We start from the raw sequence: 20721 nt of genomic DNA, 5'->3' as shown, positions 1-20721 counted from the left end.
TTTTTTTTTTTTTTTTTTTTTTTTGTATGCATTATGTTTACGTGCAGGGATGGACAAGTGCCGCGGTATTGTTTGGTCTGATACCAGGCCTTAGTAATGAAAATTTAAGTAAAAAATGCTATATGATTGGATGTATATAGGTCTTTAATTAATATTATGTGACTTTTTTTATGAATCAAAAGTAGTAGTGGTCTAGAATTAAGTACTCAACGTAACATCCCTACTTTCGTGTCCTTAAAACTGTTTCACTTACACCTGAAACACATGAGAAATAACTCCCAGTATGATGCCGTGCAAACTTGAATCACAACCAGAAACTGAGAGTATTTAGTTATGTAATTGCATGTTCTAGTGAATTGCATGTTGTGAAGGGTGCAGATCCCATATGGGCTATTAATTCATTAAACAGTCTATTCTAGGGCAAAGCAAATTTGCATTTATAAAATGCAGTCGTGATCAGCTCTCACCAGAAGAGGGAGACAAAGCATTCTACTTGCAGACCAGTTTCTTCTGCACTCGTCTTTCCCTTGCATTGACAGCAAATACGCGTTTGAAAGGGGAAATACATGAACAGGCAAAAAAGGAAAAATATGCCGGATGCTATCAAACTGACGCATCAGGTGAAGTGATGAGTTTTAATCTCCCCGCTGTGCAATCCGATTCCTTCCCTGACGGCGACCAATCGGCTGCGAGGGGGGCGCGGCCGCGCTTTACTCCATCCAAGAGCAGCGAGCATGAAGTTTGGCTCGCCAGTGCACAGACGCTGCGGGAGAATGGTGCACCTTGGCGGCGGGGGCTGCGCGACGCCGTGACTCTTCAACTTAGTTGTGCGCGTGCGTCACTGTGTGCGTGGGTGTGTGTGTGTGCGCGTGCGCGTAAAGTTACCCCGCGTCTCCTCTGTGCAGCTCCAAATGGCCGGAATCTCTCCCCCGCGCGCGCACGCGTCTGCCGCCGCTTTTCTCACGCTGGCGCTCGTCCTCACTACAACGAGTGACGCGCAGTTTTGGGACCACCGCGGACTGTCCTACGCGCTGAGGTCCGAGCTGTCCGAGGACACAGTGCTGGTGGCCAACAACGGCATCCGGGTGCCTTTCGGGAGGTCAGCCTTTGTGGATCCTATCAACGACCTGGTGATTCAAGTTCAGCCAGGTGACAGGTGCAGCATCACCATCCTGGACAATGACCCTTTGTCCCAGAGGCCTGGGACCCTAACCCCCAAAAAGTTCCCGTGTGAATTTGGCCCCAACGATGTCAAGTATTCCCACTTTGGCTCCCGGAGTCCAGCCAGAGACCGGGTGAGACTGCAGCTCAGGTACGACACGCAGACTGACACCATTGTGATCCCCTTCATGATGGAAGTGGAGGTGGTCTTCACGCAGCTAGAGGTGCTCACCAAAAACATGCCGCTCACCGTGGACAAGCTGCTGGGTACCAGCAACCCCATCGACAGGCGCGTTTTGGAATTTACATTCGACAGACAGACACAGCGGTGCAGGATCACCCCACTGTCCGGCGGCGGTGTCTTGCCCAGGTACGGGGTCCTGGTGGACGAGAGCACCCTGCCCACGGGAATGACTGACTGTGATGAATTCATCAAGATGAACCTCCGCTACCGGCACACGTTTGCTTTGAAGTCGCCGAGCAGGGATTACGTCCCCATGGTGGTGGAGCTGCATGACAAGGAGGGCAACCTGCTCAAGCAGGAGTTCTTCCAAATTTTGGTCAGGATTAAAGAGGGCGAGGAGAACACGCCACCCAAACCCAGCTTTGTGGCCATGATGATGATGGAAGTGGACCAATTCGTTATGACAGCCCTCACCGGCGACATGCTGGCTGCCGAGGACGCCGAGTCGGACCCCGATGAGTTAATTTTCAACATCACTTCACCGTTGTCCTACGAGGAGGGCTACATCGTGAGCACGGATGACAGGAATTTACCCATAACCTCATTTTACCAGGGTGACCTTAAAGACTTCAAAATCGCATACAAGCCCCCCGCGGTGGATTCAGACAGCGAGCGGATTTTCCAGCTGGAGTTTGAGGTGGTGGACACGGAGGGGGCCGTGTCGGACCCTTTTGCTTTCATGATCGTCGTTAAGCCCATGAACACTTTGGCCCCCGTGGTGACCAAGAACACCGGGCAGTTGCTGTACGAGGGACAGTCCAGACCACTTTCCAGCTCGCAAAACCTAGAAATCAGTGATGAAGACAACCTGGACAATGTCAAAATTGCTGTGATTGATGGCCTGAAACACGGACACTTAACCGTCCTGGGCTCCGGCGGGAAGTTTTTCACGCCAGCCGACCTCAACGCCGGTCAAGTCATTTATCAGCACGATGGCAGCGACACTTATAGTGATAACATTGTTTTTCGAATGACCGACGGCTCGCACGAGGTGGAGTTTCTGTTCCCCATTACCGTCGTACCCACCGACGACGAGCCGCCGATAGTCAACGCCAACACCGGTTTGGTTCTCTTCAAGAACCAAATGGTTCCCATTTCCTCACTCATGCTCAGCGCGGCAGACATCGACTCGGAGGACTCCACCATCAAATTCGCCATCCAGCCCCCCTTTTCCACCATCGGGCAGGTGCTGCTGCGCCAGGCCGAGGCCCCGGAGGACCCGTCGACGTGGAAGTTCAACACTGAGGAGGAAATGTATGAGAAGGCGGTGACCGAATGGCTGCAGCAGGACGTGACCGACGGCAAAGTGTTTTACAGGCACGTCGGGCCACACAGCACCAGCACGCTCATGGATCAGTTCAAGTTCCGTGTTCAAGATGACAACGACCCCCCCAACCAGTCTGAGGAGAGCTCGTTCATGATCAAAATCCTCCCCGTGGACGACCTCCCACCTGAGCTGCACCCGGAGGCCACGCTGCAAATGACGGTGCATGAGTATCAGCTCACGCATTTGCGGAAGAAGTTTCTACGCTACGCGGATCTCGACTCGGAGGATCGCGACCTCAAATACGTCATTGTCCAGCCGCCGACGGACACGGACGAGAACAGACCCGTTGTCCTGGGAGCTCTGGTTCTGACTGAAAACCCCGAGGTTGAAGTGACGACTTTCACCCAGGCCCAAATCAACCATCACAAAATAGCTTACAAACCGCCCGACCTGGAGCTGGGAATCACCACTCACGTTTTGCAGTTCAGATACACGGTGGAGGATGTTTCGGGAAATAGCGCCGGCGGTGTTTTCACAATATTCCTAAAGCCTGTGGACAACAAACCGCCGCAGATCACCAACTCTGGATTTACAGTGCTGGAGCGAGGCACGCATACGATTACCAGTGCTGAGCTGTATACCTCTGACTCTGACACAGACAGCAAACTGATCTCTTTTACTGTTTCTCAGCCTCCCCTGCACGGACACATCCGGTTCATGTTCACACACATGACAAGAGGAGACAGTTTTAGCCTCGAGGACATTGACCACAGTCGAGTTTCTTACATACACAACGGGCACGAGTCAACATCAGACTCGATACAAATAGACGTCAGCGATGGGGTCCACGTGGTCTCGATTAACGTAAAGATTAACGTGAAGCCAATTGATGATGAGACCCCGTCTATCAGCCTGCCGGAAGGTACGATCGGCTCCTTCATTGATGTCCTTGAGAACGGGGCGACTGAAATTACCAGTAATGTCATTCAGGGGCGAGACGAGGACACGGATGACCTTCGTTTGACGTTCATCGTGGAGGACCCACCATCGCTAGGTGAAATTTTGGTCCGAGGGGTCCCTTCAGCCATGTTCACCCAGGCCGATATCATCAACGGCCACGTGATGTACGCCCACACCAGCGGTGAATTGGGTTTCACCACAAAAGAGGATATTTTCAATTTAACTCTGACTGACATGTCAGATGAATGGACGGTGGGAGGTAATAAGATTACTGGTGTGAGAGTGCATGTGACGATTCTGCCGCTGGACAGCCAGGCCCCACAAGTCTTTGTGGGCGAACTATTTTCCGTCCTCGAAGGTGAGAAGACTGCCATCCAAACTCACCACATCAGCGCGGACGACATCGACACGCTTGCCGATGACCTCCTGTGCACCATCATCGTGCAGCCGACTTCGGGATACGTTGAAAATATCTCCCCGGCCCCTGGCTCCGAAAAATCCAGGTCCGGCATGGCTGTCAGCGCTTTCACCATCAAGGACATTCAGCAGCGTCACATTTTCTATGTTCAAAGCATCCACAGAGGAGTGGAGCCGGTGGAGGACAGGTTTACATTCAGATGCTCTGATGGAATCAATTTCTCAGAGAGGCACTTTTTTCCCATTTCCATAATCCCAGCGAATGACGAAAAGCCCGAGATTTACATGAGGGAGTTTGTCGTCATGGAAGGCATGAACGTTGTTATCGATACCCCCATTCTGAACGCCGCCGATGCCGACGTCCCTTCCGACCAGCTCACGTTCATCATCACCAGACCCCCCGCACACGGATTTGTTCTCAATCAACTCACCACCGGCACAGTGCCCGTGTCCAACTTCACCTTGGAGCAGATCAGCGAGGCCTCCAGCATCGTGTACGAGCACGACGACTCGGAGACCACACGGGACAGCTTTGACGTGCTTCTCACTGACGGAAAGTTCAGCGTGCGGAAAACGGTCATCGTCATGATTATCCCCGTGGACGACGAGACGCCCAGGATGGCCATCAACGACGGCCTCGACGTTGAAGTGGGCGACGTCAAAGTCATCAACGGCAACATTTTAAGCGCCACCGATCTGGACTCGGAAGACAGCGCGCTGACGTACATCATTCGCTACGCGCCCGGACAGGGTTATTTGCAGAAAACGATGCCAAACGGCGTGCTGCAAAACATAACCGCCGGGATGAATTTCACCCAGGATGAGCTGGACCGGGGTTTGATCATTTATGTGCACAACGGCCAAGAGGGCGTTCGCGACCTCATCAAATTCGACGTGACGGACGGCTTCAACCCTTTGATTGACAGATACTTTTACATCACGGTGGGCGGCATTGACATGGTATTCCCTTACGTCGTCAGTAAAGGCGTGTCCCTGAAGGAGGGCGGCAGGGTCACGCTGACAACAGACCTGCTAAGCACCAGCGACCACAACAGCCCAGATGAGCACCTAATTTTTACAATCACCCGAGCTCCGGTGCGAGGCCACCTGGAGTGCACGGACACGCCCGGGATGCCCATCTCGTCCTTCACGCAGCTCCAGCTGGCGGGCAACAAAATCTACTACATCCACACTGCCGACGACGTGGTGAAAATGGACAGCTTCGAGTTCGAAGTGACCGACGGCTACAACCCCGTCTTCCGCACATTCCGCATATCCATCACGGACGTGGACAACAAAAAGCCGGTGGTGACGGTGCACGGCCTGCTGGTGACGGAGGGCGAGAACAAGCTCATCACGCCGTTCGAGCTGACGGTGGAGGACAGAGACACGGCAGACCGGCTCCTGAAGTTCACCGTCACCCAGATCCCCGTTCACGGCCGGCTGCTCTTCAACGCCACCCGGACCGTCACCGCCTTCACCAAGCAGGACCTGAACGAGAACATGATCAGCTACAAGCACGATGGAACCGAGAGCGCGGAGGACAGCTTCTCCTTCACGGTCACGGACGGCACCCACACTGACTTCTACGTCTTCCCCGACACTGTCTTCGGCACCCGGAAGCCGCAGGTCATGAAGATTAGCATCCTCCCGTTGGACAACGGAGTGCCGCAGATGGTGGTCAACAAGGGCGCCCCGACGTTGCGGGTTGTGGACGGCGGCCGCCTGGGCTTTGTGATCACCAGCAAATCCCTGAAAGCGGAGGACCGAGACAGCGCGCAGGGTTCCGTGCTCTTTCGGATTACCGGCGCGCCGCAGCATGGCTACCTGATTGACGCCAGCAAAGGAAATGCCACCATCGCCACTTTCACGCAAGGTAAGAGGCTTTGCACGTCTGTCAAATTCTTTAAAGGAGCATGTCGCTATGCTTTTTTATTTATTTTATTTATTTTTTTAAACCATTTAAAAACTCTTTACCGCTGTCTATAATGTTTGTGACATGCTTTTGTCAAAAATACTGCAACAATCAAGTTAGTATCTTAGCACACTTTACTGTATGTACCCTATTTGTAATTCCCTGGCCTTGTTTATTTATTAGCAAATGGTATTGGTAGTACATGAAAAAAAGTGTATTTGAGTTTTAACTATGACAATAAGCGACAAATGTAGGGAAAGGGAAATGGCTGCTTGTGCCTGGAAGGTACATTCAGCTCACTTTTCATCAATTTTTTTAAATTTTTTATTAGTGATAGACTGATGTGGGTTTCTTTTCCCGAGAGCCGATACCGATTATTTGTACATAACTGATATTTGGAGCCTATATTCATTAGCACTTAAAGTGCAAATATTTGTGTCAAAATTAAACAAACTTAACGTTATTGAAATACCAGTAACTCATTCACTGCCACTGACGGCTAAACACGTCAAAAATCCATTTTAACTGGACTGGCAGCGAATGGGTAAAGTATGTTTATTAAAGCAATTTTACAAATTTTCAACATGCCTTGTAAAATAAACATGCAGAAAATAGACATCTTTCCGAACCAAAAAAGTTAATAGCTCCCTAAAAGTTTTATGCAGTAAAGTTCTTCCAAATTTTAATAGAAGTCAAATGTTAAACTTTCACTTATTTTAGTTTTAATTTCAAATAAAAACAAAAAAAAAGTGCAGGGAGTTCCCATTGTCAGAAGCATCACTTATAAAGTTATGTAAAAAAATAAATAAATAAATACATAAATAAAAATCTCAATGAAGTTAACCAAGTTTTAAATTGATCTCTTAATCTGGTACCGGAGTGAGTGATGCATGCTTGTGAACATAGCAACTTTTGGTTTTGATCAGGGTTTGTAAAAGGTTTCAAAAATGCTTGCAAACAGTGAAAAAGTTTCTTTGCAACAAGAAAAACTATAAAAAGTAAAAACAGTCTGTGAACATCTTTGCAACATTTTATGAAGCCTGACGAAAACCCAAAATTCACTAAGTTACCAAATAATTCGCCACTCAGCTTTATCGGACTTCAGGTTTGTAAAAAAAAAAAAAAAAAAAAAAAAAAAAAAAAAAAGGCCGTTACCGATATTTGCCAAATTTCAAATATCTGCACTGCTAATCGGCCCAGCTGATTAACGGCCTATTCTTAATTGTTTTTGAGGTTTTTTTTTTGTTAATTATTTATGACAAAGCCGCATAGTTACAACAGGCTTCACTCCATCTTATTATTTGTTAATTAGTGCGTGTGGCACATGCAGCTCACAAATACCATTTTGTCAATCAAGTGTGTGCCACTTATCAGCAACTAACCCAAACTTGTCGCTTGAAAATGGCAGATCTTAGTCCAGCCTAGCTGCCAAGTCGCGTGTGGAAACTCAGTGTGAAAGCATTTACTTTGTTTTTGTTCATTAACTTGAATTGCGACATCGCAATTGGCCAAAATTCTGAAATATTTTCTTTGTTGTGAAATTTCACACTTGATGTGCAGGCAGGAACGACAGAGAGCAAATTTGTAGACTAGATAGTCAATTAAAGGGTAAAAAAAAAAAAAAAAAAAATCCAACAGACCTAAAGATTTAATTTCCACAAATATTTTACTCTTTCTCATTTGGTGGCCAAAAAAAAAATGCTGAAGGGATATATATATATATTTTTTGTTTTCTCTCGAGAGACTGACCTATTAGGAGCGCTGAAATATGCCAGCGCCTCAGGCAGCCGTGGATCTCACCGGAGAATTTCAAAGAGAGCCTCTAATGGATGACACTTTAGGGAAAGTACTGAAGATGATTTGCACCGTCCAGGAGACGTATTTCGCGCGAGCAGACGGGTGGATCGCAGACGTCGCAATAAATAACTGGCAAATACGTCAAAGGGAGAGCGGAGGTCACGGCGCATCGGTGAATTTTGCAAACTGCAAGCAGGTTCCGTGTGCCGTCGCTCGCTCGGCTTTTATTCACCGAGCCGCTGCGCTCCCCGAGAGGCCTGTTTAATATTTCACGAGTAAACAGGCAGTAAATAAAGACGGCGTCTCCTGGGCTTTTTTGAAATACGCAGAGATGCTCTTCTCTGCATCGATCTCTTTGAAGGGAAACGCTTGGCCATCAAATATTGAAGATGACAACGCGCGTCAACTTCCCATTTGTACCCAGTCGGAGCTGTGAAAGCTGACTGTCTAGCAAAAAAACGGAAGCCCAGGAATAGTGCAGAATCTATTTTTGATATCATTCAAGTGGCATTACAGAGTCAAGTGCATGTATGGCACGTTTCCTGTCAGTCTTTGCAACTCGAGTGCTGGAACACACTTCAATGGCCAAAATGGGGCGGAACTAGGGCGTTGCAACGAGGTGAGCGGCTCCTGCTTGCGAATGCAGCAAAAAATAGGAAAGACAATAACATGAATTTTCACTCATGGAAGCAGCACTTGATGTAATTGTCAGTGTAGTGCCGTTTTTCCTAGACTTTATTGGGCACGAACATTGGACATAAAAAGTCTACACACCCCTGTTGGAATGCCCGTCTTTTTTTTTTTTTATATGACAAACAAGATACGCAATAGCTTATTAATGTGACATATGGGAGTAGGGATGTAACGATAAGGGCAATATCGTGATATCGCGATATTAAAACTGCCACAATATCGTCGTAGTCATGTTCACAATATTTAAAAGGAACACATCTGTTAAAAAAGTCAGGTTGATTTCCATTTGTGCACCCTCTAGTGGCTAGTTTATTATTGCAATTTAATTTTAATTAGGAATGTTTTGGCCCTTCTATGTTTAAAATCTGTGCTAATTGTCAGATGAATGGGAACCTAATTTGCTTGTGAAGCGATCAATGTGTGCTCGCATCAGCAAGTAAGTGTCTCAATATTGTTATAAGGGATTGTAGGTGGTTTATATGCATTGCTGTTATGTACAAAAGCACAATATTGTGCTTTTTTTTAGTATGAGCTCTTTTTTACAATATTGTGATCTTTTTTGAATATCGCCTTCCATAGTCTTTTCACTTTGAGCACATTTCAAAGTCAAAAACAAACTAACAAATATTCTTGCATTTCTTCATTTAGCGGACATCAATGACATGAGCATCTGCTACATCTTGAGGAAGGGCGACGACGCCACCAACGACGTCTTCCATTTCTCCATCGAGGACAGCGGTAAGTCACCGTTTTCCGGATTTCCCTTCACCGTGCACGTAAACCCACATTTGGAACAAGGTCGGTACGATATATAATATTTACTGGATCATATTAACCCTGCTGGAACTGGTTGCATGGAGGCACCATTCCATTTTTTTAGAATTCAAACATTTGCTCGTACAAGAATTTTGAGTTCAATTAATTAATTTTATTTTGGGTTTAATGAATTTATCGTTGTACACTTTCTGTACTAATATGAAATAATCCCCTGTTTCGTAATACAAGGATGGAAATTCAGACTTGTGACTTTTATGTCCGATTCATTTATTAATCAACACTAGGGATGTAACGATAAGGGCAATATCGTGATATCGTGATATTAAAACTGTCACAATATCGTCGTCGTCGTGTTTACGATATTTAAAAGGAACACATCTGTTCAAAAAGTCAGGTTGATTTCCATTTGTGCAGTTCTAGCACCCTCTGGTGGCTACTTTTTTAGTGCAATTTAATTTTCATTAGGGATGTTTTGGCCCTTCCATTTTTAAAATATATGCCAATTGTCAGTCAATTAATAATAATATTAAATAAAATAATAAAAAATAAAAATATAGACATGAATAAGTAAATAATTTAATTAAAAAATATAATATAATAATATAATAAATATAGTAAAACATTATTACTTTTACTTTTACAGTGAATATTTAAATGAAAAAGCTTTCTAGCCAATATATGAAACAATCAACAAAATAATTTATTATGGCGGCAAGTGAGAATGCCTTTTTGTGCTCTATGACAATTCTTACAATGCATAGCCTGCCGCTTGTAACCTCGAAATGTTGGTCTTCCGTACTTTCTTCTGCATCAAGGTTGAAAAGCAGAATGAAGCCGATGTTAATTTCTACTGTGCAGGTGTAAAGCTGCGCTTCATCATGTTTTTTAATTAAGTGTAAACACTGGCTGCACAGATGGGAGATTTACATTGAGATCCTTCTGCTCAGTAACGGCCGCGTGGGGAAATAAGTACGCCGCGAATCCTGGAACATATATTTTTAATAACCTCTCTTTGCCGTCCACCGTCCACGCTCTGTATGTTCACACCGTCGCCGCGCGATTAACGCAACGATTAGCGAGCGACGGAAGACAATGAAGCCGAGGACAGCGCCGCTCTGTTGGCGATTAGCGGAAGCAGCGTGCCCGATGGACGAGCTCTCACGGCTTGACAAACGTGCCGAATAGAAAATGCTTCTAAAAAAAAAAAGCTTGCAGTGACTTCAGATTGATTTCACTTCTCACGTTTTCAAGTTTGCTTGGCTGCGTATTTTAATTATACGCTGCATCTCATTGGATATGCTTTTTTTCCAAGTCATTGGTTTCCGTTTTGACACCAGAGAGAGAACATTGTAAACTGTCATACAAGTGTAAAAATATGCAGGAGTCATATTCTGTAAAAGATGTTAATTGGACAGGTGGCATCCTCCCACACCCGAAATCAGGGGGTGTCAAACATAAGGCCCGCGGGCCGGATCAGGCCCGCAAAGGGGTTTAATCCGGCCCGCGAGATGATTTTGTAAAGTTAAAAAAAAAAAAAAAAAAAAAAAAAAAAAAAAAGTTGTAATGTCGGACTAATTAATCAGTCAGCCACAATCAAAATATGTAAAAATTTGGGGAATTGTCCTGGATGTCATTATTTTACACACAACTTAAAGTTAGTTACTAAATAAAAAGCTACTAAATAAATAAATAAATGCCGAAAATTGCAAATAAAAACTGATTTCTTTCCATTTCTATTTATTTTTTTAGATATAATTTTGCAATTACATTTTTTTATATTCATTTTTATTTACATTTTTAGACATTTTTTTATTTTATTTATTTAGTAATTTATTTATTTCAAATTTTGGCAGTTTTGGTCCTCCATACAGTAATAGACAAGCATGTGAAATATTGTGTATGAAGTGCTGCCACCACAAGTGAAAATGCTTATTTGTCACACATCAGTGTGTTGAATTTAAGAGTCAGTTTGATTCGCAAATAAATTAGGTGTCCTAAAAAGCTAAAGAAAAAGCAACAAATGAGTTCATGCGACTGCTGAGGTTTTTTTACCAGGCCATTTTTTTCTGGAAGTCAAATTTTTTGCGTTTGACTTTCAAAGTTTCCACTGTATATTTTTTTTCCCGGGCGTGTGAAAACACATTTTCTATGGTCGGCCACAGAAAAAAAAAAAAAAAAAAAAAAAAAAACACGTCAGCGGCTGTTTCAAAATAAGTGCGGTCAAGCAGTGGCAATCAGCTTCATGGTGGCACGTTAATGTCTGGAGAGAAGTTGTGCGGTGTGACCCGTCCACTCCCAACTAAACGCTGACTCCACTGCAGCTTATGAGGCCGTGAAGGAACTTTTTTTTTTTTTCCTAATAAGATTTACTTGTGCTGGGCGGCTGCCCTGCATCCCTAGACGGAGCCTTCTAGTATTTGGGGGGGGGTTCAGGTTGTCAATTCCAGCTGAGGAAATCTCCTCCTGCTCCTCCTCGAGTGTCTTAGCGAAGACGCTCGGCGATATATCCTAGTCAAATGACGTTTCTGTGTCACGAGTGTTCAGCGTGACGGCTTTAATGAAGCGCGGCGCTCAGCAAGCGTGTCGGGGATGCGTGCCGTTAACCAGTAATTGGTTTGTGTGCGCCATTGGAGTTTAATTAATAAATGTCTTACTGCGGCACGATCGATAGTCAGCTTGCATTTCTGATGACATCACAGTCGTCAAGTGACTCAGCTTTAAATATTTATATCTAGATATGTTCAAGTTGCATGGAATTTTGGTGTTTTGAGTACAGAAAATATGACGCGCGCTACACACTGGAAATGCACAAGCAGAGATGAACAAAAATGGCAAAAGTTTGACATTGGCGCAGTGAGAAGGAAAATTTTATTAGTGTGTGTCGAGTAAGGTGCAAATAATGATTTTATCCAAGGGAGAAAATCTGAAGTGGAAGTGACGTCTGCTGTCCGTGCGTAGCGGTTTAGATGGGGGTGTCGATCACATTAACATTTAAATGTGTTATTCTGAATCATTCAGAAGGTGGACAATTGACCTTAACTCTTTTCTTGCCAAAAACGTCAATTGACGTTGAGGACACGCCCACTGAGTACTGCCAATAACGTGAATTGACGTCAACTGTGTTTTGTTTTGTTTTTTTCTCAATGGGCTGCGCTACATCTTGTGCAGCTCTGGTTTGTGAAAAATAAAAAAACACCCACTCACTATGGCCAGCAGGTGGAAGCATTGTATCTCTTTTCAATAGGCTCCCGCATATGAAATTACATGAAAACATGGCGGATCTTAGGCAATAATCCGTTTTCAAGGATGACGTGAATGATCAAAGCGTTTGTCACATTAAATCTAATTCGCAGAGCGTCACTAAACAAAAAATATTAGTGTAAAAATCGGAAAATGTATCTTTTCACAAAAAGCTTGTTTTTTCCATTTTCGCTTGGTGTCACTCAAATGACCTATTCTCAAATGGTGATTACTAAAGAACGGAATAAGGTAGATTCATACTTAGTTTTTCTACAGAAAGAATTTAATCCAATCTTTCATATGGTATCCACCATGTTTACGTAGTCATAGCACACAATATTCTGTTTGCCTTGAAAGATGAGTGAACATGCTCGAAATCGGCCTGCCATGTCGGAGTTGTCTTTTTAGGATAACGTTTGGCAGTAAAAGAATTTTTAATATTGATATTGAATTAAATGTGTCTTTGCAAATGAGAACAGTCGTGACAAAATAACAGTAAACGCCAGCACCTTTTTAATTCAAGCTCAAAGAAACGCTCCCGGCCTAGCTTTGGATTAATTTTAACACTTATATATTTATTTTTTATTTTATTTCATTTTTTATTTTTTTGCTTTGCCTCTATGTCCCTTTTCCGCACAGCTGCTCTTGCTGCCGTCAGATATTTGAGTGAGTCACCACGGACAGGAATTACTTGCGCGCTAATAACTTCCACCGGGGAGCTTTATTTTTCCACCTGTGACTGTTGCTGATCTTTTCACGAATTCCTCTTGGTTGGCAACTCTTGCCGGGTGCGTGAGCGTGTTGGCGCGATGAAGGGGGAGGGGCCGGCGGTTCTGTGCTGTTTTTGTGAAAACATCACAGCTGGATGTGGAAGTGATGAAAGGCTGCTTGATGGCTATAAACGTATCCTGATTAGGGAAAGGACTTGTGGTTTCTGGCTGCTTCTGTGTAACTCGCCAAGAGGTTGCGTAAGTGCAGGACCCCCATTGCGGGGCATTCAGGTGAGCTTACCTGAACACACACACGACATCCGAGTCCTTCCTCCTCAACTGCTCTAATGCCGTCAGTCAGCATCCAAGATTTGATGACTGACAGACGTGCTTTTTATTTGGCTTGAAGTCAAAGTGCATCGTGCAAGTGATGACACGGTATATGCAAGCGGTTTGTATTCGTGGTGCGCCGATCAGTCGGCCGCCGCTCGTGGTTGTCAGTGGAAAAGATCACAAAAAAAAACAAAAAAAAATCATTGTATCAACTATTCATTCACATCGACAGGCATGGCACAAACTTGACTAGACGAGAAACAAGGAGAATTGCACAGAGGGACAGTGGTAATAATCCGACAAAGACACACACCTCAGGAGGCTTATATAGACAAGGAATCGATCTGATTGGTTGTGGCTAGACATGTGGGATTGGCTGTTGACCAGGTAAAGGGATTAAAGATTCTTGACATCACATAGCCCTTGACATCACATAACATCACATAGCCTAAAACCAATTGAAACTAGATGCTAGTTACATCAGTACATAACAGACACTTGACCTCACGGTCATGAACCCAACTTAACAGGTCATGAACTCAAACTTAACCCTGGCGTGACCCTAGATATGACAGTACAGGCAATCTATTGAAAAGTCAAATTGGATATGTTCTATTATCAGCAATGAATTATTTATATTTGAAAGCTTTCTTTGTTAAAAAAAAAAAAAAAAAAAGGAAATTGTTTTTTCCCACTGTAATTTTGTAAATTTTGCATTATTTGGAGAAGCCAAAACAATTTTTTTTAATATCTATTGTTTTATAGATTTCTTTTTGTACAAAAAAAATAGGAATGTTGACACCTGGTATCGGTACTCGCCCGTCCCCACTAAAAATATTTTAAAACATAAAATACATCAGAACAGATAAAATGATCTGCCTTTTATGGTTACGATTTTATAAAAGTCAAACAAATTGCTACATTTTGTTCTGTTCTATAGTTTGCGACAGAAGCTAATTGTAATTGTAATTATTATTGATATATATATTTTTCAACCCTCAAAATGTCAGCTAAACATGCAGCGAGTGACATTTCTCTCAAACATTTTTAGCGACCTCAAGAAATCAACTTGATGGTGTACCTAATGAAGTGTCCGCTCAGCTTTCAACCCTCGGAAACATTTCGCCTACTTAAATCCCACCTCCTCCTCCTCCTGTCGACCCCCCCCCCTCAGGTTAGAGGGGATTATCTGCCTCACCTTAGCGTGCTGGAGCACAGCAGCATTCTGGGTGGGCAGGAATTTACATGTGTTTGTGTGAAGCCATATAGACTTTTTGTGTGTGTGTGTGTGTTATTGTATCAGCATCACAGCGTCAGTCAGTGATGATTCCGCATTTTCTTTGTGCCTTTCTCCGCTGTTATTAATGAAATTGTCCTCCCTCGTTCTTATCTGGCAGCGTGTGACATTCGTCCGTCCTTGGCAACAATGATAGGAATTATAGGCATGGAAAAACAAAAAACAAAAAAAAAACGCTGTCAACTTTAGAGGAAATTACTCGGCCGCTCCGCTTTTTTTCTGTGTTTGCTTATAAAACATCTGGGGGATGATTACAGAGTTATTCCTGTGTGACAGCTGCTTTACTTTAGAAGAAGAAAGCATTACAAGCTTGTTAGTTTTGTGGGACAGACACTCTTGGCGCTGTGTTGCTCAATTGGAGTTTTATACTTTGCTCACTTTTCTACACTTATTAACTCATTTGCTCCCAATAACGTGTAAATACGTTTTTTTTTTAATGTTCTAAGTGTCCCAAAGACGTATTTATACGGTTTTTTTGGGGTTTTTTTTAATGCTAGAGCATACAGAAGGCTTTGTTGCAGCCTCTCAACTGCAAAGAACGGTTGCAGAAATGGTAGTTATTACACAAACGGCCAGCAGGTGGCAGCAGAGCAAAGGAAATCAACCAGGGCCATGTAGAAAAAAAGCTCAATTACTTACAATTTTAAATAGATTTGTGAAAACTGATGAAACTTAGCTCTCTTCTAATGCTAATTGCTGCAAAACGGAAACAGATAGAAACATACTTTGTTTTCCTGATGAAAGAAGAGACTTTAATCTTTCTTTTGATAGGTTCCATTCTTTTATAGCCATAAAACACAATATTCTGTGAGCCTTGCAAAATCAGTCAAAATCCAGTAAAACAGCCGGGAGCGAACGGGACTACTTCTGTGAAAATGGCGGCGAGTGAATGAGTTAATAGATTCTTTGTTCACCGAAGGTTGTTCTTTAGTATCTGTACAAGACACAGTACAGCATTCAAAGTGCTTTTCATAACAATATTTACTGTATTTATTAGGGCGCACAACATATCGGAAAAATATCGATATCGTATCCATTTTCTGAACCGCTTGTTCCTCACAAGGGTCACGGTGGGTGCTGGAGCCTATCTCAGCTGGCTATGGTCAGCAGGCGGGGTACACCCTGAACTGGTTCCCAGCCAATCACAATTCGGAGCGCCCAATTAACCTGCCACGAATGTCTTTGGATTGTGGGAGGAGACCGGAGTACCCGGAGAAGACCCACGCGGGCACTAGCAAATTCGTTGTCTCTACGCGTCGTCGACGCTGCGCGTAAACATAAAATCAATCAGATTCCGCATGACTGATCAATCATATCATGATCCGCATCAGTTTGTCGCAACTTGGCGTCTATACGGGAATGCAAAGCTGCTACTTGCGTGCCGAAAAGCTCATTTGTTGCCTCAGCATCTTTTATTGGAGCGCGAGCGGGCCCGCCTTGTTAGCTCGTTCCTTTTTATTGCACCTTTGATGCGCGTGTGATTTGCAGGCTGCTGAAAGAAGCTGCTCGGCGGCCTGAGCGGGAAAAATGGATCAACGCCTAACAGACTCCAAACAACGTCATATCCCTCCGCTCCAGATTAAGTAAAAAAACAAAACAACTTTTGTTTATCACACACACCCGCGCAGAAAATAAACACATCTCGGCGAGAGGTTTATTGCTCGATTATGAATTAAGTGTTATCATTCCGGCACCATTATGGGCTTGAATTTCACCTTATAGCAGATGTCTGTTAGTTTTATGATTCCTCGTCTCTGTTGCGAACGCGGATTACGTTTCATTCATTTTACGGGCCTGCAAATGTTGATGTATCACATCGAAGTCACAATATACACCGCCTGCGCCATTCAATGAGCTGAATGATTCAGAGAGGTATTCATTTAACAATATGTTTTGTTTTGTAATATTATTTCAGCTACACTGTATCATAGAGACAGGTGTTTTTCCCAAGTGTAGTTCTACACCGCTGCAAACGGAAAACCACAATAATAAAAGTGACTTATGAGTTAAAAAAAAAAAAAGCAATTTCTGTATATACAGTGGAAACTATAAAATTCGAACGCCCGCGTTTGTTATTGACCCAGTATTTTCAGGGACAATTATGCCTCTAAAGTTCAAACTGCCATCATGTTTTATGTCACATGAGATGTGAGCTGTTTTGCAACACTGACATTCAGAAATCACATGAGCTTAGGTTCCATGCAGTCTCCATAATTAACAACCTTTCTCAATCCTGATGACTTATTTTCCCGTTTCGTTTCGTTTCGTTTCGTTTGGTTTCGTTTCGTTTGGTTTCGTTTCGTTTCGTTTGGTTTCGTTTGGTTTCGTTTGGTTTCGTTTGGTTTCGTTTGGTTTCGTTTGGTTTGGTTTGGTTTGGTTTGGTTTGGTTTCGTTTGGTTTGGTTTGGTTTCGTTTGGTTTGGTTTGGTTTGGTTTGGTTTGGTTTGGTTTGGTTTGGTTTGGTTTCATTTCGTTTCGTTTCGTTTCGTTTCGTTTCGTTTCGTTTCGTTTCGTTTCGTTTCGTTTCGTTTCGTTTCGTTTCGTTTCCGTTTCGTTTCGTTTCGTTTCGTTTCGTTTCGTTTCGTTTCGTTTCGTTTCGTTTCGTTTCGTTTCGTTTCGTTTCGTTTCGTTTCGTTTCGGTTCCGTTTCGGTTTCGTTTCGGTTTCGTTTGGTTCGGTTTCATTTCGGCTTGGCTATGTGACCCAAAATTGACAAAATTGTAACATCCATCCATCCATCCATTTTCTTAACCGCTTTCTCCTCACAAGGGTTATGGGGGTGCTGGAGCCTATCCCAGCTGGCTTCGGGCAGCAGGCGGGGTACACCCTGAACTAGTTGCCTTGCCAGCCAATCGCAGGGCACACAGAGACGAACAACCATCCACGCTCACAAGCTCAACTAGGGACAATTCGGAGCGCCCAATTAACCTGCCATGCATGTCTTTGGAATGTGGGAGGAGACCGGAGTACCCGGAGAAGACCCACACAGGCACGGGGAGAACATGCAAACTCCACCCAGGAAGGCACCCACCGTGCCGCCGAGAGTGGAACAGATTATTTCAATTTGCGTTATTTTCTATGGGAAAATACTTTTTTTTTTTTTTAAACAAAAACAAAAAACAAACAAACAATTAAAAAAAAAGCTTCTGTAGCTTCTTCTGTTATCGTGCGCATCTGATTGTGAATTCTTGCTTGCACCTGCGGAAAGATTCTCAGAGGCTTTTGAAGTGAACTGCCCTCCGTTTCACCGGCAGGGGAAATCCTGCCGGCCTCCGTCTTGAACTTGCCAAAGTCAGTGTGCCGCGGCTTAAGTTCTCCAGGCATGGGCTTGTTCCCTGGATGATGATGATGATACGTGTCGTCATACCCGCCTTAGGATATCGCTCGAGCAGAACTGAGGTTCCTCAAGCGCCGACTTTGGAGAAAATTCCTCTTCTTGGGAAGAAAAGCTCACATGAAGGGAGAGGGAAGGGGCGGCGGCGCGTGGGGGCGGTTGGGGGTGTTATTTGCTTCAAGGACAGCCAGGAGTCTTCTTTCTTTCTGTCTGTCTTTTAACCATGGCAACAGGATGCAACCACAACACTTCAAACGTGTTCAGGCAAACTGAAAGGTTCAGAACAATGGAACATTATGCGAAGGCGGAAGTGTGTTGTTCTTGGGCTGCCACTAGGTTTGTTGTTGAATGACATTTTTCACAGATTTCACGACACTTTATTGGATGATGGTGCAAAAACCATGAAGGAGCTCATTAAAGGTGCAGATACAGGAATTTATTTTCACCACTTTTACATTGCTACATTGCTCTTCTTCCAAATTAGCTATATAGCAGTACATATATATATATATATATATATATATATATATATATATATATATATATATATATATATATATATATATATATATATATATATATATATGCATAAATTAAAGTAAAAATAAATGCAAAAAAATAGATGACATCCAAAAAATAAAATAAATATAAAAATAAATGTCGAAAAAATACAAAAATAAATATTTAAATAGAATTAAATACCAATCAATAAATAAATGCCCTCACATTTATTTATTTAATACTGCAGACATTCTGTCAGGACGAAATGTTATTCAAATCAGGAGGTGGTCTTAAGCGTGTTTTGGGAGAGCAGAGCGTTTTTATTTATTGATTGATATTTAATTATATTGACATATGTATTTTTGGATTTATTTGGACATTTATTTTGTATATTTATTTTTCTTTTTTGAGCCTCATTTTTTATTTTTGTATTTAATGTTTTTTACTTCCGTTTATATTTATATTTTGTATTTATTTATTTTTTTATTATATTTTCATATCCGTTTTTATTTTCACTTTTATTTATTTAGTCATTTATCTATTTTTAATTTTGGCAGTTTTGGTCCTCCATACAAACGCAGCGTACAAGCATATCAACTATGAAGCCATGAAAAGGTTTTCCTTTTTTATTTAAAATAACTTACTTTAATCTGTCAGCCATAACCTGGCTGACAGCAGCCATTTTAAATCCATCTCCGTTGTGATGTACTCGGCTTTTTCGAGCTAGTGCTAAGCAAGTTCGTCATTCAATTGTCAAACCTACCAACAATAAAGTAGAAATCCCTTAACAATAACATTAATGATAATTAATGTTAAAATAACCTCTGGTGACTTATTGTGGATTCAGCCTGATTATCCGTACGTGAGTACCTCGTTTTAGATGTTGTGGATGCAGCCGGGCTGCTCTGACACCAATGGAATGGAATCATAATGGCCGTCCTGTTGCTTCAGATTCCTGCACAGTTGCGCTCATTTGTAGAAATCGTTCCAGCTCCTCGTCTTTGACAAATAATTCACACCTCTTGCGGGAACATTAATTAGTGTCTTGAGAAATGTGATACTCCCCAGCAAAAAAAAAAAAACAGCAGGGAATCAGAGTGAGAGTTGATCCAGCTGTCTTTGTCGAGACGCCTCTCTTGTCGTCGTCTCTTTTTTTGTTCCAATTTGCTGGAAAACTCCTCTGGGGATGAAGTGAAGCGCTGGACGCGCCTCTTGCCTGCTTGATGAAACTCTGACAACTGCGGCGACATGGGAGAATTTGATTGTTTGATCACATCTCGATGATCATGTCTGCGAAAGAAGCCAATTTACATGCTACATGTACACTTATCAGTATTAACTGGAGCTGTATTAGCCGTTGCATATCATTTCATAGGGCTGCTGCACGGTGGATACACACTGTATGTTTCAAAGTATTATTCATGTCGTGTCATGTATTCATATTCCATAGAGCTGTGTCCGGGTCAGCTTCAGGGTCAGGGGGAAGCTGGAGACGATCCCGACTGCCTTAGACTGGATTTACAATGCCGGTCCAAATGCTCCATTGTAATGCTGATATCCGCTACTTTTAGGAAGGAATGTGATTGTGTGTATATATATATATATATACCGTATTTTCACGACTATAAGGCGCACCTAAAATCGGTGACCCTGCACGATCGGTGACGCGCATGCGCAGAAGATCCCGCCATCTTGGATCGCTAGCTAATACTAATACTTTACCTCAGAGAAAATAATAAAATAGCTGTTTATTCATTTTGGAAGTGAATGGAGTTGTCAGAAAGCTGATTTGTAATCTATTAATAAAGTTTGACCGACCTATCTCACTGTTTTGTTGACATTCCCTTTAGCGCAGCACCATCTAATGGATGCATAACGTAACCCCAGCCTTTACTGTAGCGCCTTATATATGGAAAAAGTTTTAATATGTTGAAGGTGCGCCTTATAGTGCGGAAAATACGGTACATATATATATATATATATGTATATATATATATATATATATATATATATATATATATATATATATATATATATATATATATATATATATATATATATAGGGCGGCACGGTAGT

General features: G+C 43.0%; 1 protein-coding gene across 2 annotated transcripts in view; it reads left to right on the top strand.

The window, feature by feature from the left end:
* Positions 1-763: 763 nt before the first annotated feature.
* frem2b (FRAS1 related extracellular matrix 2b) overlaps positions 764-20721 on the top strand; it is a 98211-nt gene continuing 78253 nt past the window's right edge. For both annotated transcript variants that reach the window (XR_013287914.1, XM_077541254.1), the window contains exons 1-2: positions 764-5925; positions 9103-9192. Coding sequence is in view for 1 of the 2 variants with exons in the window: in XM_077541254.1 (XP_077397380.1) it covers positions 912-5925; positions 9103-9192 (5104 nt within the window). In the remaining variant the exon portion in view is untranslated. The remainder of the gene's footprint in view (positions 5926-9102; positions 9193-20721) is intronic.

The sequence above is a fragment of the Festucalex cinctus genome, chromosome 13 (genome assembly GCF_051991245.1).
Source record: "Festucalex cinctus isolate MCC-2025b chromosome 13, RoL_Fcin_1.0, whole genome shotgun sequence".
NCBI classification, from domain to species: Eukaryota; Metazoa; Chordata; class Actinopteri; order Syngnathiformes; family Syngnathidae; genus Festucalex; species Festucalex cinctus.
Note: the sequence above shows the minus strand (reverse complement) of the source record. Positions and strands in the feature narration are given on the sequence as shown.